This window comes from Mustela nigripes, chromosome 14, assembly GCF_022355385.1.
Source record: "Mustela nigripes isolate SB6536 chromosome 14, MUSNIG.SB6536, whole genome shotgun sequence".
Lineage (NCBI taxonomy): Eukaryota > Metazoa > Chordata > Mammalia > Carnivora > Mustelidae > Mustela > Mustela nigripes.
The window spans coordinates 95080529-95103085 of record NC_081570.1 but is presented as its reverse complement, the minus strand read 5'-3'; the positions used below and the strand labels follow the sequence as shown (position 1 = coordinate 95103085).

General features: G+C 35.7%; 1 protein-coding gene across 2 annotated transcripts; it reads left to right on the top strand.

The window, feature by feature from the left end:
* The first annotated feature begins 662 nt into the window (after positions 1-662).
* Positions 663-21170, top strand: LRIF1 (ligand dependent nuclear receptor interacting factor 1). 2 transcript variants are annotated; one of them, XM_059375710.1, is made up of 4 exons: positions 663-2016; positions 13077-14586; positions 15775-16047; positions 17040-21170. In XM_059375710.1, the coding sequence occupies exons 1-4, from the start codon at positions 1949-1951 to the stop codon at positions 17475-17477; spliced, it is 2289 nt and encodes a 762-aa protein (XP_059231693.1). In that variant the 5' UTR covers positions 663-1948; the 3' UTR covers positions 17478-21170. The 2 variants fall into 2 exon arrangements, with proteins under 2 accessions (XP_059231693.1, XP_059231694.1); XM_059375711.1 differs by lacking the exon at positions 13077-14586 and having other exon boundaries at positions 1058-2016.
* Positions 21171-22557: the final 1387 nt, after the last annotated feature.

Below are 22557 nucleotides of genomic sequence, written 5' to 3'. Positions count from 1 at the left end.
CTGTCAACCTCCTTGAGTAATTGCTTTGGCTAAAGAGATCCTCCTTGCCTAAGGTCATACACCTTGCAAAGCCTGCATTCCTACTGGGAAAACTTTGAAAGTACATCACGTTAGAGGTCTATGTGGGATACTTTGTTGAAACTGGGCATCACAACTTAGCTTCTCCCTCTTCCCAGTTTCACGTCCCCTCACTCCCTTCCCCAAATATTGATACCTAATAAATTCCCTTCACAGCAAAAAGGCATTGAAAAAGTCTGCTTCCCAAGGAAATCAATCTGTGACAATGAGTTTCATTTATAGGAAGAGGTGATGGACAGGAAAACTGAGAATGCGAAAGGTAAGAAATAAATAATAAAAACATGGAAGAAGCTATGAATGGGCAAATTATTCAAGTAATTTGCTTTCACAGATCAGAGAATGACCAAAATGAAGACAGTATAAAAGGGTCACCACCCTGCTCCTTCTTTAGTATGGGCAATATTCGACTGAAAGATAAATGCCAGTTTCACATACAGGATTGTGTATCGCTGAAACTAACCTTCAACAAAGATGAACAACAATTAAAAAGTATTGCTTTCTGTTAAGGTACCAGGACATTAATAACTATTAACTTTAATAACTATTAACTCATTAAGAAGTTAGGTGAATGAGTAAACAGCATTTTAGAAAGATAAACGTAAAGCTTTGATTCGGCCACCTTATGCCAGCCTTCTAAATTTGAACAGTCCGTTTGAGCCAGTTTACATTTTTATTTTCTATACCTGATAAAACCATATTCTAAACTACTTCTCCCACAACTTCCTTCTAGTCCCAGCTGAACTAGAATGTCCACCCTTTAACCCAGAGACCTAAACGTTTCTCAGCTAAGTGATTCAACAACAGGAATCAAGAGATTTCCGGAAAGGATTTCTCTGGAAATCCAAATGAAGGTGGAAAACAAAAACAAAAACAAAAACAAACAAACAAAAAACCCAAACAACAACAACAACTATGTGGAGAATAAACTTTTGAAGAATTAACGAATTAACTATATGGCCATGAGTAGTAATTTTGACCGAGGAATGAGATGAGCGTGGGGTGGAGGAAAGGTTAAAACTAGAGCCAAAGCTTCAAGAAAAAGTTAAAAAACAAACAAACAAACTAAACTAAACTAAACTAAACGAGAAACCCTATAAAGCAGCAAGAAATACAGCGCTGGCTACACGCAGGCGTCTAAAAGGTTCACACATCACCAGTGCACAGAGTCCAAAAGAGCCTTCCGACCCCTTTTAAAGCACTGGCGGGAAAGGAAAACTTACACTACCGGCTAACACAGAAGGCTGAAAATTTACGAATGACCCCGGAAACATTTTATTTTGCGTAGAAATCTTTAGAATATTCTTTTGTGATTCGTTATTTGATCCGGAAGAAGAGAGGGCAAACGCCACTTGCGATTGGATCCCATCATAAGGGCGGTGCTTCAGCGAGCCAGTCACCTTGGCAACCGGACGTGACGAACCCGGAAGCCAGTCTGAGCTTTGCCCGGCTGGCTACTGCGGTGGGCGGGGTCGGCCGGGCCTGTCCCGCACGGTCTTCTCCACTGACCCGGCACCCCTAGGGGCGGCGCCATTAAAGCCACGCCTTCCGTGTTGTCTCCGGATGGCTCTGAAGCGATGTCGTAGGCTCGCCGGGGCGGAGACTCGGGCCGCTCCTCTCAGAGGCTAGGGCCCGAGCGGCGTCGTCACCCGCTTGGATTCTTCCGGTTTGTGGTGGCTGCGTCGCGTCTTTCCGAAGGCTAGGGATACGCCCTCCCTAGACCCTGCCGTCGCCCTCCTTTCAGCATCGAACCTGAGTTGCTCCGGGACACCTCCAGCCCAACCTAATCTCGCTCAGGTTCTCTCCCTTTGGAGGACCTCGGCCCCCCATTGCCCACTTTCCTGGATGTGCTGGCCCCTCCCACCCCTCTAAAATGTCCAATAACCTACAGAGGGTCTTCCTGAAACCCGCAGAGGAAAAGTCAGGCAACGCCTCGCAGTGGTAAGTACCGGTTTCGAATCTCCCTCGACACACTGCCCCTCGCCCGCCTCTTAGCAGGGTGCCGAGTCGGCCGTCGTTTCCGGACGCCCTGAGAGTCAGAGGAGCGTGACCCCGCAGTGGGGGCGACTGCCGGGCTCGTCCCTTGGGCTACTCAGAGCCCTCAGAGCGCGCCTCGCTTGGAAGCGTAAAGCCTCTTCAGACCCTGACGCGGGCAGCCTCGGCCGCGGTTCCGCAGGATTCCAGCGTCTCAAGTTTCATAGGCGAAGGAGTAGATCTCCACGGGAGAGGAAGACCAACATGGCCGACGCTCCTGTGTGACTAAAACTTTCTGGAAGATTCTCGCGCACTCGCAGAAAAACACGCCGCGCCCAGCACGGAATAATAGCAAGTGCAGCCCAGGTGGCGCTGGACCTTCCGTGGAAATAGCAATTATTTAAGAGTTAGTGAAAAGGGAAGGAAAAATTTGTGCAGATGATAAGTACATGAATTCAGAAACTGAAAAATTGATACAGAGCTGGAATGGATTTTTAAAAAATTTCAAATAGTTTTTATATGCAAAGGAAGAAAAGTAGAGTAATTCTCATGTGAAATCCATCCTTTGGAACAGCGTGTTTGAAGCAGGTGTAATGAGAATGCCGTCTCTAATTGGATGTCTCTATACAGGAACTCTGACATAGGGAGATCGGTATTTCTTAAAAAGACTTAGTTGCACATTTACAATTTTTTTTTTAATCACTCAGTAGTTTCTTTCTTTCTTTCTTTCTTTTTTTTTTTTTTTTAAGGTTATGTTAGTCAAGATGAATTAAACGGGAACAAAACTGTTAGAGAAGATCAAGTATTTTAAGTTGTAGACTCCATGGTCAGTGGATGTGTAATTGGTGAGAAAAAACTTAATGAGTCTCTGCAGAAGGAAAATGTGAAGAAAACATGGAAATTGGAATGTAAAATTCATGGAAGAGGATTTATGTTTGAAGAACATCAGTCTACCTAAATTTAACCCTAGCTTTGACATTTACTGTTCCTGAGGCGAAGTGCGTTCTCTCCAGTCTCCTTTCCAGTAAATAAGAGTGCCTAGAGATATTTTAAGGATCAAAAGAATGAGTATATGTGAAATAGTGTAGGAAAAAAGAAAAGCAATACTTATATGTTATGTATTATTATTAGGAGAATACAACTTTATTTCTGTACAAATTTTAGCCCAGGAAATAGGTTTAATTACAAGTAGAGGCAAAACGGAATTGTAATAACGACTGAAAAAGCACGCACAATATTTTAAGAAGAACTCACTAAATGCGATGAGCCAAAACAATATGAAGAACTGCCAAGAAAGAACCGTTGCATTACATGTTGTAAAAAGAGCCAGCTTGTGTATACGGATAACGTTTGTTGGTTTCCTTTTGGTGGAAGCTGGGGGAGAGGCAGAGATAGTACTCTGTATGGATGACAAAAAAGTACAATTACTTCCTAATAACTGTTCATTTTTTCTCATTTGTTTTGGTATCTGGATATTTGATGACATTTGACTTGCCGTAACTTAACACAATTTGTCTTAGGATTGCATTGTTTTTCAGTATTAGAAATAAGGATAAGAATTTAACGTTTTTGTTTATTGTGTATTTTAACTCTTTTATTTAGTTTCTAAGCCTTTGGCTATCTGTATTTGACTTTTTTTTTTTTAATTACAAACAGTTGTATTTTGATTACATTCACAAGTCATTGGAAGTTCATTAACTCATTGGTTTATGCACTGTTTTCATCATCTTCAAATGCATTTATTTCTTCAGACCACTAAGGTTTGACATCACATTTTTGGAACATTACCAGATGCTTTTCTGAAATTATTTGACTCTTATTTTCGTTATTGCTTGCATATTTGATTCTATTCTGTTTTGTAAGTAACAATTGGCATGATGTACAACTATAACTTAAAAATCATTTGATTAATATCAGCTGTTGGAAGCTTGGTTTCCTTATTTTCCTGATAATTTTAATGGTACTAAATCATCTTCATAAACTTAAAATGAGTATGATTTATTTTCTATAGATGCTTGGATTTTTCTTGAGTTACTGCTGCTTGCTTTATAAGTTTTTCATTATTGGTTTTCAGAATGTTTATTTAATGTATATCTAATTCATCAGGGCATAAAGTATAAAAGTCTTTAGAACAAAGGAAAAATCTGTAAGATATTTGTGATAGAAGGCATTCAGTTTATCTAGATTGATGCTTTATCTGCAAAGAGCAAAGCAGGAGTTAGAATGGTTTAGTGGAAAGAAGGTAAGCTTTGGAATTCTAGCAATCGAGGTTTATGTCCTAGTTTACCATTATAGTATAGTTCAAACATTTGGTTGAAAAACATTCACTGAGTGCCTACATGATAGACTTTGCTAAGTGGAGAGACTGACTAAAGAAGAGAATATGAACCATGCACGAAAAACCTTAGAGTCTAGGGGGAGGTGATGTAATACACTTTTAAAATAGTGTTGTGCATAGGATGCTGTGAGAGCATAGAGAAAGGAAATTGTAGGAAAGGTTTATGGAGCACCTGAGTTTGGGAATGTAAGTGTCAGCTATCCAATTAAAGATGAATGCAGGCTGCATCCAAATGGAGGGAACTGGTAAATAAAGCACCAGTATGACTTATTACCAGGAATCAGTATTTTTGTTTGATTCTGTACTACAAGCAGGATAAATAGATAGCTCTTCGTTTGCTATGCTCTGCTGGGAAGATTAGACTTAAATCTACCTGAGGTCATTCAGAGGATTTTAAGAAAAGGTGGTCATGTTCCTGTGTGCATTATAGATAACTGATGGTAGTGTGGATTTGGGAGTGATGGATCAGGCATATAAAGATTCTATTTAAGTTGTCCTTTCAGATTTCAGAGATTTTGAGGGCCTGAACTAGCTGATGTAGAGTAAGGTTGGATTCAAAGAAATACAGAAGGGAAAATGGGCAGATTTTGTCAGTGAATTGGCATGAGGAAAAGGGGATCAATTATAATGCCAATTATCTGGATAAGTATTGGTAAATTAATTGAGATGAGGTGAACACACCCCAAAAAAATAATCGAAGAGGTATTTGAATTTGAAACTCAGGCAGGGTCAGAGCTGAAAACAGAGATGTAAGTCATCAGCTCAGAGGTATTATAATAAAAGCCTGTGATGATACATGTCAGAATAATGAGAATCAGGAAGTGACTGGCAACTGGCTTCTATCTGCATTTAATCCTTTGTTGTTAGATGGGGAGCTAAAGTTAGTGTCCTCAGCAGTGGGCTTGGTTTGGTCAGAAACTTGATGTTTCATTATCAGTTTATTGTGCATTTCCTTTGTAAAGTGTGTTATATTATCTTTACTGTTTTGGTGTGTAAGAAAGAGACATTGATACATATACCTGATGGGCTAACTGAAATCTGTTTCTCATTAATCTCTCACTTTAATCAGTCGAATATTTTGGATCCTGTTATGTTTGGCTTATACTAAAGCATATTCAAAAAAGTGGATGGGATTGTTAAAGAAAGCATGTAATTTTGAATAACTTATTTAATATTACTGAATCTCCAGCTATAAAAATCATAATGGCAATATCCACATTGCTGATACGTTTATCAGAATTAGAGTTAATGACAACTATTTACAATAATGGATCTGTTATGTATATAATATTATGTAGTATATATTGTTGTATGTTATTACATTATGTATATTGTGTGTGTACATAATGTTAAATCATAGATGGAAAAAAATGTCTGCTAGCAGTTGAAAAAATATATTTCGCAAAAATATCTGCAAAATGTTCATAAGCCTGCAAAATTTTTATCATTCCATTTCTTATATGTGAATGTTTTATGTCAATATTAGAATAATTTAAAATGTCAAGTTATGTAAGTATGTTTAATATACTTTTTATTAAGAGTTCTCATACCTTTTTATTCAAGTTCTTACATTGTCAAAAAACTACCTGATTCATTTACTTATTTTTGGACACCAATTACATATTTTAATGGAATATGATAACTAGCATATATTGGACCTTTATCATAATTCCAGCCAGTTATTTCATTTACTTCTCATTGCAAGCCTTACTGTCCCCATTTTGCAAATGAAGAAACAGATTCAAAGAAGTTAAGCAAATTTACTCCAATTAATTAACAATCGGAAGAGCCAAGATTAGAATCCTGTGAACTTTCTAATGTATTCTTTTCAGTTTTTTTAAAGTCTTAAACTTGACTGTGTTTGCAGTATAGTTCTCAGTTCAAACACCAACTGATCTAAAGTAACTAGCACATTGATGATTTTTCTAAATTTTTAAATAACCACACCAGAACATGGGGTGCAGAATCTGATTCTAATTTTAGTTCTAACATTAGCTAGCAGAATATGATTATTAAGAAGGAGAATCTTTATGAGGTTTTAGTTATAGGTGTTTTTTTTCTCTTTTTGAATTAGTTATAGTTTAAATGGAATGTCTTTTCTAGATCTGAAAAAAAAGTATACTAATTGAAGAAGTATGAATTTCACCCTGATTTATTATTTTTTGCTTAGCATTCTACACTCCAGTTGAATTTTTAGAACTTATTCCATTTTCTGCTAGGAAATCATGGTGCTGTGGTTTTGTTTTGTTTTGTTTTGTTTTTAATGATGACTTGTAGCAGGAGATAATTCAGCTAACATTTTTACAATGTGCCAGTTGCTCTTTTAGGTGGAGAGGATGTGAATTGGATAATGAATTGGATAATTTACCTTTAAGGAATTTATGGTCTCTTGTAGATTATGTGAATCTGTATTGATACACTGACATAGAAGTTGTATTTTCCTTCGTTTTTTGGGGGGGGGGGGGGGGAAAGGGAAGAGAGAGGAAAAATGAATGATGAGACTTGAAAATAGTTTGTGCAATATAAATGTTTTCTGTAAAGCAGAAACATATAGGCCATATAATGAAGTATGTGAGTGAGGTATCAGAAGCCTGTGTCCTTTGTTTAAAAACCATACCAATTAAAAATGTACATTCCCATATGCAAATAATTATAAAAACATTATAAAAGTTCTGCTGTGTTGAAGCTTCTAGTCTGTGAGCCAGATATTATCGACAGATTCATTGACAAAAGTGTGTAAATAAACAAAAGGAGACTAAAGAAAAGGTATTGAGATAGTTCAGTTAAAGTAGAAATTTGAAAGAGCTCCATTTTTTATATAAGTTTTTTGAGGGCCTACTATACTTGGTATTGGGGGAATCATTACAAAGTAAATGATATAGTCTCTGTAAGAAAAACAAAATTTTACTTACTTTTTAGAAGACACTATATAGAAGGCATTATATAACTCCTAGCATTAGTGGCATCAGTGGGAGTACTTTAGGCATTTTTTTTTTTAAAAGATTTTATTTATTTATTTGACAGAGAGAAATCACAAGCAGAGAGAGAGGAGGAAGCAGGCTCCCTGCTGAGCAGAGAGCCTGACGCGGGCCTTGATCCCAGGACCCTGAGATCATGACCTGAGCTGAAGGCAGCGGCTTAACCCACTGAGCCACCCAGGCGCCCTACTTTAGGCATTTTAAGTTGGAAGAAATCAATGTGAGTTTGACGGACTTGGAAATATTCGTGGAGAAGATGGAGTTGGTCCTCAGTTTATAGCTATGTTTTAGATTGTTGAAGAAAGAAAGAAAATAACCTGAAGTATACTTGGAGTAAATAATATACTTAGGATAATCAAGAATAATCCTCCCTTCCTGGGAGGATCAGAGATTTTTAAGTTGAGAAGTTATAGATGGTACTGTTGTAGAGATTGGTTGGATCTAGATTTTAGACAATTTTTCAAGTCAAGCTGAATTGGCAGTGATGAATCATTGGAATGTTGAGAAAGGAGGTAGCAGGATGAAAATAATGCTTTAATCTTCCAGAGATTAAAAACTTAAAACTAGTTTAAAAGTGAAGCAAAATACAGGGGTGAGATAGTGAGGACTGGACACAAGGTAATGCAGGTCTGATCTAGATAGTAGGAGTGGCAGTGGTGAAAGAGAAGAATGAGTAAAAGCTATAAAAAAAAAAAAAACTTTACAAACTCAGTGATTCATTCACTATGCATTTATTGAATGTTTACACTTTGTAAGCATCTATACAAGATGTTTAGGGTGAATCAAAGGTCAAAAGGGTGATAAAGGTAAGTCAGAGACGACTGGGTGATTTAAAACCTAAGTGACTTGGGAAATAGTAGTGCTAACCTATGACTGGATAACTGGGTGGTAGGATTAGAGTACTAGTTAACAGTAGAGAGTAATTTGAACTTGAAAGTCATGGTTTTAAAAAAAAGTCATAGTATTAAAAGTGAAAATGTTTGGTAAGACAACACAGATAAGGAACTGAGGTCAATATTAGGGAATAGGAATAAAGGATATAACTATGGGAGTCACTATTGCAAAGGCAATAGTTGAAGCAGTTGATGCAATAGTTGAAGCATTTGGTTTTATGTAAGGAAGAATGTCTTGAGGAGAAACGGGTCAAGAGTTGTGCTTTGGGGAATAGTCATAGTTGGATACTTAAAATGCAGAAAGTGAATAAGAAAGGAAACATTAAGAAAAACAAGCAAATTGTGCACAGTGGAATTCATGTTAGGTAAAGGTCCACAGTGTGTAATTAGCTAGAAATGTCAGTTTCACTAGGGGGCACCTAGACAATGAGGATAAAGACAGATTTAACTGTGAGAACATAAATTGATAATCTTTGAGAATGAGATGTAGTAGAATAATGGGAAAGAAAATAGACTGCAAAAGAGAATGACTTTCTAGTGAACTTTTTGGCATATCAGTAACCAGAAGTTGGTAGATGGTCTTAATTGTGGTTCATGAACATCATCTACCAACTTCCTGTCACTGAATTTGAACACAGGTCACAATCATCTCTCTAATCCTGTGTGACTTTAGCAATTATATGGATAATCTGTTAGTCATCTAGTCTTTCAGTATAAAGTTCTTTTTCTTTGGTGATCTTATTCTCCATTCTGTCGCCATCCATCCACTTCTGTAGTTCTTGTTGTAAGATTCAATTGCTGCATCTATGAAAATTCTTGATTCAGGCATTCTCTTTTCTCAACACCAGTTGCTTTATTTCTAGCTTACTTTTTAAAGTACCACACTCTGTGTTTTTTTTTTCCTTAACTTTATCTGGCCTCCAGTCCAGTAATCCCTTCATTCTCTACTTTTGCCTTCTACTTTTTCCTTTTGTGTTCTCATTTTCTTCTCCTTCTGTTTAGATTCTATATGTCCTCATTTTAATAATTTTTACCAATATCCTAAATTATTTTGTTCCTCTTTGACTTTTTTGCCCCATTCTTCTGAAGCCGCTCCAACCCTGGATGAACTCAGGGATTTGCTTATACTTTGCTTAAACCGGATGAGACAAGGAAGATCTCACAAAAGCACAGACTGGTCTCACTATAAATTCATAATCTGCCTATATCCTTAGCTATCTTAGACTGTTTCAGATCTTTTTGATTCTCCTCAAATTTCTGTTTTTGCTCTCCTTATCATACCTTACACTTAATTAGCCCTCTTTATCCTCTAAATCTTGATAACTCAGAAGAGCATTAATTTATGCTCTGATTCATTTAACCTTAAAAAAGAGAAAACAGATCCCTTCTTGACCCCATTTAGCCTCCATCTACTTGCCAGTCTTTATCTTCCCTTTGACAGTCAAAGGTCATAAAAGTTGTCTGTACCTTCTATCTTAATATCCGTTTTTCATGTTAATTCCTGTGCAACTTTTGTCCTCCACCAAACTTTTTTTTTTTTTAAGATTTTATTTATTTATTTGACAAAGAAAGAGGGAGACAGTGAGAGAAGGAACACAAGCAGGGGGAGCAGGTGGGAGAGAAGCAGGCTTTCCTCCAAGCAGGGAGCCAGACTCAGGACTAGATCCTAAGACCCCAGGATCATGACCTGAGCCAAAGGCAGATGCCTAACGACTAAGCCACTCAGGTGCCCCCAAACTTTTTTTTCCATGCAAGTTTACATTTTAATCTGCATCCTACTTGGCTTGTTAGAACTTTTAAATAGACTTGCCCATTTTCTCAAAACTCTCTTCCTTTGGCTTCCATTGCATCAAAATCTCTTGGTTTTTGTTCTCCTGCTCAAAGAAAATGGGAACCTGCTGAACTGTTTTAAGCAGGGAAGGATCTGTGGCTGAAGAAGAGTCCAGTTATGAAGCTACTACAGTAGTGCAAGCCAGCAGTGATGTTTGCTTGAATAGAATGGAGAAAGATAGTTTGGAAAGAATTGAAAAGATTAAGGGAAATTTAGGAGATAATACCAACAGGATTTTGTGATAGATTAAGTGTAGATGATTAGAAAGCAGGAAATTCCTTGTTCTGATTTATGATATGCCACTTATCATAGGGGAAGGAAAAAAAAAAAAACACTGGTAAAGTCCATGTTGAGTTTTAGGTGCATTTGAAATTCTGAATGGAAATGTCATTAGGGTAGTTGGATGTGTAAGTCTGAATCTCCAAAGAGCTAAGATGCAAATCCTTTAATTGTTGCTGTACAAATGGAGACTTATTGAAGTCATGCACATTAAAGAAATAATTGAGAAAAGCTTAAGAGTAGGAGGAGAATTCAGTCTCAGCTTTGGTGAATTTCAGCATTTGAAGGTTGATTCAGGTAGGATGAGTTGAGTTGACAAGGAAGACCAAGGAACTATTATGGAAGTAGGAGAATGTCCTGTCTAGGAAGCTTTTAAGAAAAGGAGCAAGCAGGGGCGCCTAGGTGGCTGAGTCATTAAGCATCTGCCTTCCACTTGGGTCATGATTCTTGAGTCCCAGGATTGAGCCCGCATCAGGCTCCCTTCTCAGCAGGAAGCCTGCTTCTCCCTCTCCCACTCCCCCTGTTTATGTTCCCTCTCTCATTGTGTCTCTCTCTGTCAAATAGGTAAATAAAATCTTTAAAAAGGGGGGGAGGCAAGCATTTTTGTTCTCATCCAAATATAGTGTATCATTTATCTCACCTAATGATAATTGCCTGTTTATCTGTCCATATAGCCAACAGTTTAAGTTCTTTTGGGGATTGTGGGTCGAACTAGCTTGGAGACAAGCAAATATTTTCTGTAAAGAGCCAGATAGTAAATATTTCAGGCTTTGTGGGCCATATGATCAATTCTGGTGTAACTACTCAACTGTGTTATTGTAGCATGAGAGCAACCATATATAGTACATTAAAGATGAGTGTGACTGTGTACTAATAAAACTTTACTTATGGATGCTGATATTTGAATCCCATAATTTGACAGATAACAAAATACGGCTCTTGTCACTTTTAAAAATCATTTCTTTTTTTTTCTTTTTTTTAAAGATTTTATTTATTTATTGAGAGAGAGACAGTGAGAGAGAGCATGAGCAAGGAGAAGGTCAGAGGGAGAAGTAGACACCCCATGGAGCTGGGAGCCCGATGCAGGACTCGATCCCGGAATTCTGGGATCATGACCTGAGCCGAAGGCAGTCATCCAACCAACTGAGCCACCTAGGCGTCCCTAAAAACCATTTCTAATAGAAAAAATATTCTTAGCTTATGGGCTGCACAAAAACAGGTAGGGGGCAAAATTTGGCTGAAGGCTGTAGGTTACTAACCCTTTTCCCATAATTGAGCCAGGTGCCTGACCCGTAACAGACACTCAAGTAAATTTTTGTTGAATAAATTAAAGTTGAATAAGTTCAGGCCTTTTCTCTGTTTTTTGGGGAGTGGGGAGGTAACGAAAGTAGGTTTAATTGTATTATTTTGGGTTACAGAAAAGTAAAACTGAGTTCCAGGGCTTCCTAGAATGCATAGAGTTTTTGGCTTTGATTTTTCTAATATGGGCAGTAAAACACACCTTTACATCATTGAGAATTCTAATTATTACTTGTTTTCATTTGGTCTTAGTCATATAAGGTCATACTGTTGGTAGGACATGAACTCGGCATTTCTGTTGCTAGGATTTAGCATGAGAGACAGTCTATATGCAGGTGAACAAATAGATTAGTATATATTGACAACTTGTGATGTGTACCATGAAACTAACAGGTGTAGTATTATACACTAATTATGAAAGATGGGCAAAGATAGTTAAAGTGGTTAGAGAATGCATCTCTTGGGAAGTATTATTAATGCTGACACTTGAGTTATATGGGTGGGAGAGGAGAGGAGTAGCTAGGTAGAGAGCACATGTGATTACTCTGAGTCCCATAAGAACTGAGTATTTTCCAGGAACTGAAGTGGTTTTAAGCATAAATAACTTGAGGTATCTGTATTGAAGAAATCTGCAAATAATTGCTTATAAAATAGAGATTGGTATATTTTGGATTTTTAAAAGTCAGTCTGTACTAAGATACATAAGTATCAGAATCAAAATAGGCTAGTTAAAAAAAAAAATCCACTGTGTTCCACGTTCATTGAAAACCACAACTGAAATGGCATTGCTGTTATTTATATGGCTTGACAGGCAGTGGGAACTAATATGAATAATTTCCATACCAAGGGCTATTTAGCACCAAACTTCAAATGTGCTAAAACAATAAGTCAAGGAAGAAAATGATTCCTACATGAGTTACTCCATTTAGTCTCCGAAAATGTGGTACACTAAGGTATCATACCGTAAGAGATTCCTTAAGCAAAAGAAGGATGGCTGACAGTAGGACTTGTGAGTCATTGTCAATGGGAAGAGCACAACAGATTGGAAAGGAGGACAGAAGGAAATAATACAAGTTAAAAAAAAGAAGGGAGAATACTACTAGTTTAAGAGGAAAATATTGTAATAGACATAATTTTATACAGGGTAAAACCTTAGAAAAGTCTAATTTCCCCATTACCTAACCATATGAGCAATTCTAAATCGAAGCTGATCATACCTTTATCTCTCCTGCTTCAAAATCTTTGTTTTGCAGTATTTCACTTTGAAAACTCAAAGTGACAAATTATATACTTTTACCATATTTTATAAATTTTTATCTTTTTAAAATAATATTTGCAAATATCTGTTTTTAAATAAAATGTATATACCGTCTAGTATGTTGTATTGATTTACTCAATGTTCTTTTAAGTGTTTCAGGCTGCATGTACCAAGTAGTTCAGACGATTGGCTCCGATGGAAAAAATCTTCTGCAATTACTTCCAATTCCTAATTCTTCTGGAAATCTTATACCGCTAGTTCAATCTTCAGTCATGTCTGATGCTTTGAAAGGGAATACAGGAAGCCCAGTTCAAGTTACTTTTCAGACTCAGATTTCCAGCTCTTCCACAAGTGCATCAGTTCAATTGCCCATTTTTCAGCCAGCCAGTTCTTCAAACTATTTTCTTACAAGAACAGTAGATACAGCAGAAAAAGTTAGAGTTACTTCTGTGGGAACTGAAAATTTTACCTCATCAGTTTCTAAAGTTCAGAGTCATGGTGTGAAAATTGATGGACTCACCATGCAAACATTTGCTGTTTCTCCTTCCTCAACACAAAATGATTCACCTTATATTTTAGTAAATACTCAGAGTCTTCCAATGACTGTGAAGTCTCCAGTTTTGCCTTCTGGGCATCATTTACAGATTCCTGCCCATGCTGAAGTGAAATCTGTACCAGCGTCTTCATTGCCTCCTTCAGTTCAGCAAAAGATACTTGCAACTGCAACCACAAGTACCTCAGGAACAGTTGAGGCCTCCCAAATACCAACTGTTATTTACGTATCTCCTGTAAATACAGTGAAAAATGTAGTTACCAAGAACTTTCAAAACATTTACCCAAAACCTGTTACAGAAATAGCAAAGCCAGTGATACTAAATACCACACAAATTCCAATGAATGTTGCTAAAGAGACACAGTTAAAAGGTGGTCAGCATTCTCAAGCTGCTCCTGTGAAATGGATTTTTCAAGAAAATCTACAGCCTTGCAGTCCATCTCTTGTTCCTGTTAAGTCTTCAAATAATGTGGCTTCAAAGATTTTAAAAACTTTTGTAGATAGGAAAAATTTGGGAGATAATACTATAAATATGCCATCACTAAGTACTCTCAGTCCTAGTGGGACACAATCCAAAAGTATGCCTATTAAAGATAATGCCTTGGTTATGTTTAATGGGAAAGTCTATCTATTGGCTAAAAAGGGGACAGATGTTTTGCCATCACAAATTGACCAACAGAATTCTATTTCTCCTGATATTCCACCAAGAAAAGATACATCACAAATAGTGAGTTCAAGTCCAATCACAGAAATATCCAGAGAGGTTGTAAATATTGTTTTGGCTAAAAGTAAATCTTGCCAGATGGAGACAAAATCACTTTCAAATACTCAGCCTGCTTCCATGATCAATCTAAGGGCAGAGAAGAATAAAAAAGTGGAGAAACCATCTCTTTCTACCCCAAACCCACATAATATGAATCAATCCATTAACTACTTAAAACAGAGTAAGACTTTATTCACAAAGCCACACTTTCCAGATGGATTTAGTACAGTACAAAATGCCCCCAGAAAAGGAAATATCATCCAAAGCATAGAGAAAATAAGTTCCTCTGTTGATGCAACAACTCTTACTTCACAACAGTGTGTTTTCAGAGACCAAGAACCAAAGGTAATTTTCCCATGTCAGGGTGTTCTTTTTTTCTATCTATATAGAAAATTTTTCTTTCTTAATTCTCAAGTTAGTTACCTGTGATACCTCTTCCCCCCTCCTTTCCCATCCTCCACTCCCATCACACACAAATACCATACACACATGAATGCTTAATTAAGTCAAAGCTTTCATCTGAAAGAAATGTTTGAGGAGCATAATAGAGTACAAGCAGTACCTTTCTCTTAAATCATTTGGCATGCCAAATCTTTAAGACAAAATCAAACAAACAAAAAACTCAGCAACAAAGTTTAGAAGAGATAATGTGACATCAAAGCTTGGTAAAATTCTGTGTGTGTATATATATACATTTGTACACATATATATATATACATATATGTACATATATCTACTAGATTAATGTTAGTGTATGAAAAGATCAATACTATGCATCTAGGAGAGCTGGGTTTTTTGTCTGTGATGGTGGGTAGATGTCTGGCAGTTTTTTTAGGTAGATGGTAGAAGGAGCAGAATGGGGCTGATCAGTACTGTTTGGTCATTTGCGGAAATAGGATTTATCAACATCTTTTTGTTGTTGTTGTTGTTAGTAGACAAGTTTCCCTTGTTTTTTTTTTTTGTTTTTTTTTTAAAGCCCTCTCTGACTCTTCAATTATTCAACATATCCACATAGTTACCTTTCTGTTGTACTTAAGGTATGTGTCTGTGCTAAGTATTTGTGCTCACTCTTTCCTTATGGAGTGATCTACTTAATATTGCCAGTGTTTCTCCCCTTCAGTATAGAATTCATTGAATTCTAGATATGTAAGGAGGTAAATTCTGAAGTATAAGATTGATTAAAGGCATAAGACTTTTCCAGAAGACTATAATTTCCAACTAATGTTTTATAGATTATTTTTAACTTGTCATTAGTTTGTATTCTTATTTCAGTTTGAGAATCAACTGTCTGTTAACCTTTCTAGTACAAGAAAGCAAAATAAATGAGAAATTTTAAAGGGACAGTTTAAGTTTGTACTCAGTTAAATTCATTTTTTCAAGTGAGGGTGGTAAGATAAGGGTAATGTAAACCCCATTTAGGACTTTAGAGCATGATGTTTTAAGTAAGATGAGATGAACATTTAGCTGCTAGTCTGATAAAATAGCTTAAGTAATTAGCAGTATTGTTTGTGTGTTTTGTTTTCCTGATTCCAGATTCAGAATGAGATGGCATCAACATTCAAAAAAGTTACTCAAGAAAGAAATGACAAGAACCATTCCCAAGGAGGAAGCAGTAAGGCATCATATCTGAAGAGTGATGCAGAATTTAAAAAGATATTTGGTCTCACTAAAGATTTGAGAGTATGCCTTACTCGTATTCCTGATCATTTGGCCTCTGGAGAAGGTTTTGATTCCTTTAGCAGTTTGGTGAAGAGTGATACTTACAAAGAGACTGAATTGATAGTGAAGGAAGAAAAGAAAAAACAGGTAATAGATTTTTGATGTCCTTTGTAGTTACTCCATAGGTTCATGAATGTATTTTCTTAATTTGTTTTTTTAGTCTGTACATTGATATACATGATAGTTACCAAATTTGCATATGTGTATATATTATATGAAGTCAGTGTTAAAGAGAACCATATATACAAAGGTAAAAATACATCTCCAGTTAAAGATGTTGTATTGTTTCTATTCACCTATTTATTTTTTCATCAAAAAATTATAAGAAAATTCCCATAACTTTTTAATCTAGTTATCTTACTTTGAAGACCCAATGTAAAATAAATAATCCAACATGATCCAGTAAGCACTGGATATTAAACACAACTAATGAATAATTGAACACTACATCAAAAATTAATGCTGTACTATATGTTGGCTAATAGAACTTAATAAAAAAAATTTATAAGTAATCCAAATGTAGGGAAAATATAAGCATGTAGCTGTTCATTGCAGTATTACCCTTAATACAAACATTTTAAGAACTCTACTTGGTCAATAATGGTGAAAAGAAACATCTGTATAATTTGGCCTATTACTCTACTCTACTTTACCTATTACTCTTAGAAGTATATCATTATACTGTTTAATACCTCAACTTTAGATCAGAGACCAGTGAACCTTTGCCAATGAAAATCTTCAATATGTGCTTACTGTGGAAAAGGAAACAAAAAATTAAGTCAATTCTTTTTCTCAAGTACTTTACAAATGGCTGTTATAGTTTGGTGATAAATTGATACATCTAATACTTAAGTAGGAAAATGTGAATTAAGCAGTTTCTTCTCTGTGAATATCAGTAGGACACTGCTGTTCATTTTAGTACTGTACAGTGGTAAACAATTTTTTGCTGTAGTTGTCAGTATATTTTGTTGAGTTTAGTTTTAGTATCTGTTACCTGCAGATCCTGTTAAATTTGAGAGCACACTGTCTATATGGCAATAATTTGTTTTTCTTTGGAATCTTACTCAACATAACAACAGGGTTTTGATAAGAAAAGAAAAGCAAAAACTGTTAAGAAGATGGATCATACAAAGAAGAGAAAAACTGAGAGCGTGTATAACACAGCTGCAAATGGAGGAACTAACGTCACCAATTCCCAACTCATCAGCGGTATTTTACCAACTTCAGATGTATCATGCCATAACATTCTCACAAGCCGCAACAAAACCAGAGAAGAAAAGAGAACTGAGGTTGAACATTATACCCCTGCGAACCAGGAAAAAGGCACATTGAGTTCAAATGCAGCTTTTGAACAGAGTCATTCCTTTAATAAAAATTACACTGAAGATATTTTCCCCATGACGCCACCAGAGTTAGAAGAAACCATTCGAGATGAAAAAATAAGAAGACTTAAACAGGTTCTGAGAGAGAAAGAAGCAGCTCTTGAAGAAATGCGTAAGAAGATGCAACAAAAATAATAAAATATTGCTATACTTAAAGACTGCAGTGAAATAGCTGTGATTTTTTTCATATACTTTTGCATTAAGTTAATTATAGATGCATTCTGAAAGTGTCTTTAAATATGAAACTTGTTTTTTCATCAGTTAATGATTAAATTTTATTTAAAGACTACAAAAAAAGTTGATTCACACATGCCTCTTGTGAATAATCTACATGCGGTATCTGAATCTTTGCCTAGATACTTTTTTGGGGGGAAGGAAAATTTTTCTATTTTTCTATTAATTAGAATTCCCAAAGTTTGAATATTTGTGCAAGGTTTTTTGTTTTTGTTTTTAATTGTCTACATCTTTAGCTGAACTGTACAGGTTATTCCAACAGTAGAGAATTTATTGTATACTACTGAAATTACACAGTCCAAGGGAGGATACCAGTACTAACTTAGCCTTGCCAATGGGTTTATATATGTACTCAGACTGTATTCATAAAATGATACCATTGTTGTAAATCTATTTTATTTCATGAAAAAAAATGTATTATAACAATATTATTTAAAAATTCAAACATTTCTGAGTGAGGGACACTTGTTTTGTGGCTTTTACAAAGTAGTTTTATATAATTCAAAATGGGATTTAGAATCCAGGCTATATAGTGTAATGTTTGCTTAAAGTAATAAGTTATTATTCCTAGGTAAATGCTTTTTCTTCTTCTCCATCCTCTTCTTCCTCTTCTCCTCCTCCTCTTTTTTTTTTTTGGATTATGTACATATGTAACTATGTGAAAAGTAAATCTGAACAATGGCCTCACTTAATACTTTTTAAAAATTGTAAAGTATACTTTTTCTTAATGGAGGCAAACATTTTTCTGTCTGATTATGTTTGATTTGGAGAGTTCAGGAGTTGTATGGGGATAGGGATTAATGGGAAGAAAGAAAAGTTTACCCCCCCCCCCAAAAAAAAGATCTCCAGAAGTAAGGTCACATAAAAGTTATACATACTGAGAAAAATGCAAACTGATTGACTAAATTCTTCTGCCTTTTTTTCTTATACCAGTTTTATTGAGATAATTCATTTACCATAAATTCACCTCTTAAAAGTGTACAATTCAGTGGTTTTTATTATAGTCACAAAATTGTGCAACCATTAACATGACCTAATTTTAGGACATTCTCATCATTCCTCAAAGAACCTCATACCCATTAGCATTCACTCTCCAGATCCTCCACCCCCTCAACTGTAGGCAACCACTAATATAGTTTATGTCTCTAGGGACTTGAGGAAATTTTTAAGCATGGTAGGAATTATTCAGGATGTTTTCTTATGTGATTGGCTTCTTTCACTTAGCTTAATGTTTTCAAGGCTCATCCAGTGCTGTGGCATGTATTGGTACTTAATTCTTTTAAAATTTGCTGAACAATATTCCATTATATGAATATATCACACTTTGTTTTCCATTCATTGGTTTATGGACATTTGGGTTGTTTACAGTTTTGGCTTCTAGGTTCTTACGTTGCTGTGAATATTTTTGTATAAGTTTTTATGTGGACAAAGGAGTATATACCTAAGACTATAATTACTGGGTCATACCCTAACTCTGTTTAACGTTTTGCACTGCCAAACTATACATGGGTATTTCTTACCCTCCTCCACCAAAATGGATCTTGTCAAGGATACCAGTGACTTCTGTGTTGCTAGATATAGTAGTTATCTTAATTTATCTATCTGGGGAAATACAATTTCACGAATCAGTGCCTCCTTTGAAGAATTTTTAAATGTTTTGTTTTTAAAGATTTTACTTATTTATTTGACAGACAGAGATCGCAAGTAGGCAGAGAGGCAGGCAGAGAGAGAGGAAGGGAAGCAGGCTCCCTGCTGAGCAGAGAGCCTGATGTGGGGCTCGATCCTAGGACCCTGGAATCATGACCTGAGCTAAAGCCAGAGGCTTTAACCCACTGAGCCACCCAGGCACCCCAAGAATTTTAAAGTGTTTTATTAAACAAGCAGTACATGTGCATTGTAAAAAACTTAAAAATACAGCAAACTGAAGTATTAAAAATTGAATCTTCATCATCACACTTTGAAATATTAATGTTGGGACATGGAGACACGTAATTACCTCTTTTATTAGGTTTATTCACAGATATCTTACGGTTTTTGGTGTAGCTGTAAATGGGGTTGATTCCTTAATTTCTCTTTCTTTTGCTTAATTATTGGTGTATAGAATTGTAGCACATTTCTGTATGTTAATCATATCCTGTGACTTCACTGAATTTGTATATCAGTTCTAGTAATTTTCTGGTGAAGTCTTTAGGGTTTTATATATAAGGTATCATGTTATTTGCAAATAGTGAAAGTTTCTTGACAATTTGGAGGCCTTTTATTTCTTCTTGTCTGATTGCTGTGGCTAGGACTTCCAGTACTGCATTAAATAACGGTGGTTAGAGTGGACATCTCTGTCTTGTTCCTGAGCATAGAGGAAAAGCTCAGTTTTTCCCCATTGAGGATGGTATTAGCTGTGGGTTTTTTGTATATGGCCTTTATTATGTTGAGGTATGTTCTCTCTAAACCTGCTTTATTGATGGCTTTTATTATGTGTGAATGTTGTACTTTATGAAATGCTTTTCTACATCTACTGAAATGATCATACATTTGTATCCTTTTTTAATTAATGTGGTATATCACATTGATTGATTTGTGAATATTGAACCATCCTTGCAAACCAGGAACAAATCCCACTTTATTACAGAGAATGATTTTTTTAATGTACTGTTGGATTCTGTTAGCTAGTATTTTTATAGAGAATTTTTACATCCATATTCATCAAGGATATTGTCGCATACTCTTTGTCATTGTTGTGTATTTATCGGGTTTTGGTTTCAGGGTGATGTTGGTCTCATAGAATAAATTTGGAATTTTTCCCTTCTTATTTTTTGGAATAGTTTGAGAAGAATAGGTAGTAACTCTTCCCTAAATGTTTGATAGAGATCTCCTTTGAAACAAGCCGTCTGGCCCTGGACTTGAGCGTTTTGGGAGATTTTTGATTACTGATTCAGTTTCTTTGCTGGTTATAGGTCTGTTGATGTTTTCTATTCCCATTTCAGTTTTCATAGTTTATATGTTTATTGGAATTTGTCCATTTCTTCCAGGTTGTCCAATTTATTGACATACAGTTTTTCATAATATTCTCATAATTTCTTGTTTATTTCTGTCATGTTAGTTATTTCTCTTCATCACTTGTGATTTTTATTTGGGTCCTTTCTCTTTTCTTTTTGATAAATCTGGCTAGAGGCTTATCAATTTCACTTATTTTTTTTTTTAAAGAACCATCTCCTGGTTTTCACCAATGTGTTCTGTTGTTTTTGTTTTTGTGGTATTTTGTTTGTTTTTCTATATCATTTATTTCTGCTCTATATTTCTTCTGGCTTTAGACTTCATTTGTTGTTCTTTTTCCAGCTTCTGTAGGTTGGAGATATATAATTAAAGGCTTTTAGTAAATAGATATTTGAAGTCATAGGTCTGAATAACATCACTTAAGGAGATTGTATAAACAGAGGATAAAATTTAAAGGTTGGGAAAAGGACAATCATGAATTTTGAGGATTGGAAGAAGTGAATGTTAAATGAATTGTATTTACAAATCCTTGAATAGTGTCTGACACATAGTAAACAATATATCAGTGTTTGTTAAATAAAATAAATTCTAAAATCACCCTGATATATTGCATTCATCTTCCATTTCATTTTCTTACATGTTTTAGCCTACTTTCTCCTTTGATTTTTCTGCTTCTTTATATTAAGGTTTTGTTGATCATGAAATCAACAAGCACCTACATTTCTTCTGATATCATATTCCATTATGCTGAAATGAAATGCTTGAATCCTTTACTGTACCATACCACTAAAACTTAAGGTCTCCAACAACGTCAAAAATTTGCTGTATCTAATGTCAATTCTTAGGCTCTATCTTACTTGACCTGTTGGTAGCGTTTGACAATTTTTATCAGTCTGTCAGTGAAATGTGTTTTTCACTCGGCATCCAAAGCACCATATTCTTGTTTTCCTGCTTCCTTATTGGCTGCTCCTTCTGTCTCTTTGGCTGGTTCCTTACCTTCTCCATGATTTCTTAAATGGCTCAGTGTGTGTATGTCTTTTATTTTACATCTGTACTTGTGTTGACCTCATCTAGTTCTTACACATCAGTGCTTCTGCATACTACTATTCCCTTTGAACTTCAGCGCTATATATCGAATCATCTTCTTGACATTACCACTTAGAAATTTGATTGGCATGTCAAGTTTGACATGATTCAGACCCAGCTTGTGATTATCATCCACACCCCAAATTTGCCTCAACCAAGATTTTCTCTAAGTTAATGACAAATCTAGGCTTTCATTCTTTCAAGCAGAAACGAGAAACCACCTTGATCTCTCTTTTGCTCATAACCTACAGGGTGTCTGTTGGGAAAATTTTCTGATTTACATTCCCATGATACCTGCAGTGTGACCATTGCTCACCACCTCTACTCTGACTACCTTCCTTTAATTCATCTGGATTATTGAAATAACCTTCTCCCTGTTTCCAAAAGTATCCTCCTACAACCTATACTTAGGACGATAGCTGAGTGATTTTGCTGTAAGGAGGGGGAAGGCACTAAAAACCCAATAGAAAAATGGGAAAAATACACGAACAGACAACTCACCATAAAAGATTTTAAAACAAACTGAAACATATAAAAAAAATTCTCACATTCACTCAAAATTGGACAAATGCAAATTAAAACCATTCAAACCATTTCTCATTGGTGAGACTGGAAAATTTTTAAGAAAATGGCAACACATTCTGTTGGCAATGCTGTGAGGAAATAGACATGTTCATATATTGCTGATGGGACTACAGATTGTACAATTCTGAAGAGAAATTTGGCAATGTCAAACAAAATTTTCCTATGTATTGTTTTGACCAATGCAGCCAGCAATTCTAAGAATTCACCTTGAAGATATGCCTCCAACAATATGAAAATATGCACGAGTTTTTAATTACAGCATTGTTTTTTTAATTCCCAAGTATAGGAGGGAGCCCAAATGCCCATTCATAGGAAAGGG

What these genes read in the sequence shown, in the direction of transcription:
- LRIF1 (XM_059375710.1), top strand. Translation starts at nt 1,949, where the DNA reads ATGTCCAATAACCTACAGAGGGTCTTCCTGAAACCCGCAGAGGAAAAG. An exon ending in TCAGGCAACGCCTCGCAGTG is followed by an intron (nt 2,017 to 13,076) that starts GTAAGTACCGGT and finishes TGTTCTTTTAAG; the next exon opens with TGTTTCAGGCTGCATGTACC. An exon ending in AGGAAGAAAAGAAAAAACAG is followed by an intron (nt 16,048 to 17,039) that starts GTAATAGATTTT and finishes ACATAACAACAG; the next exon opens with GGTTTTGATAAGAAAAGAAA.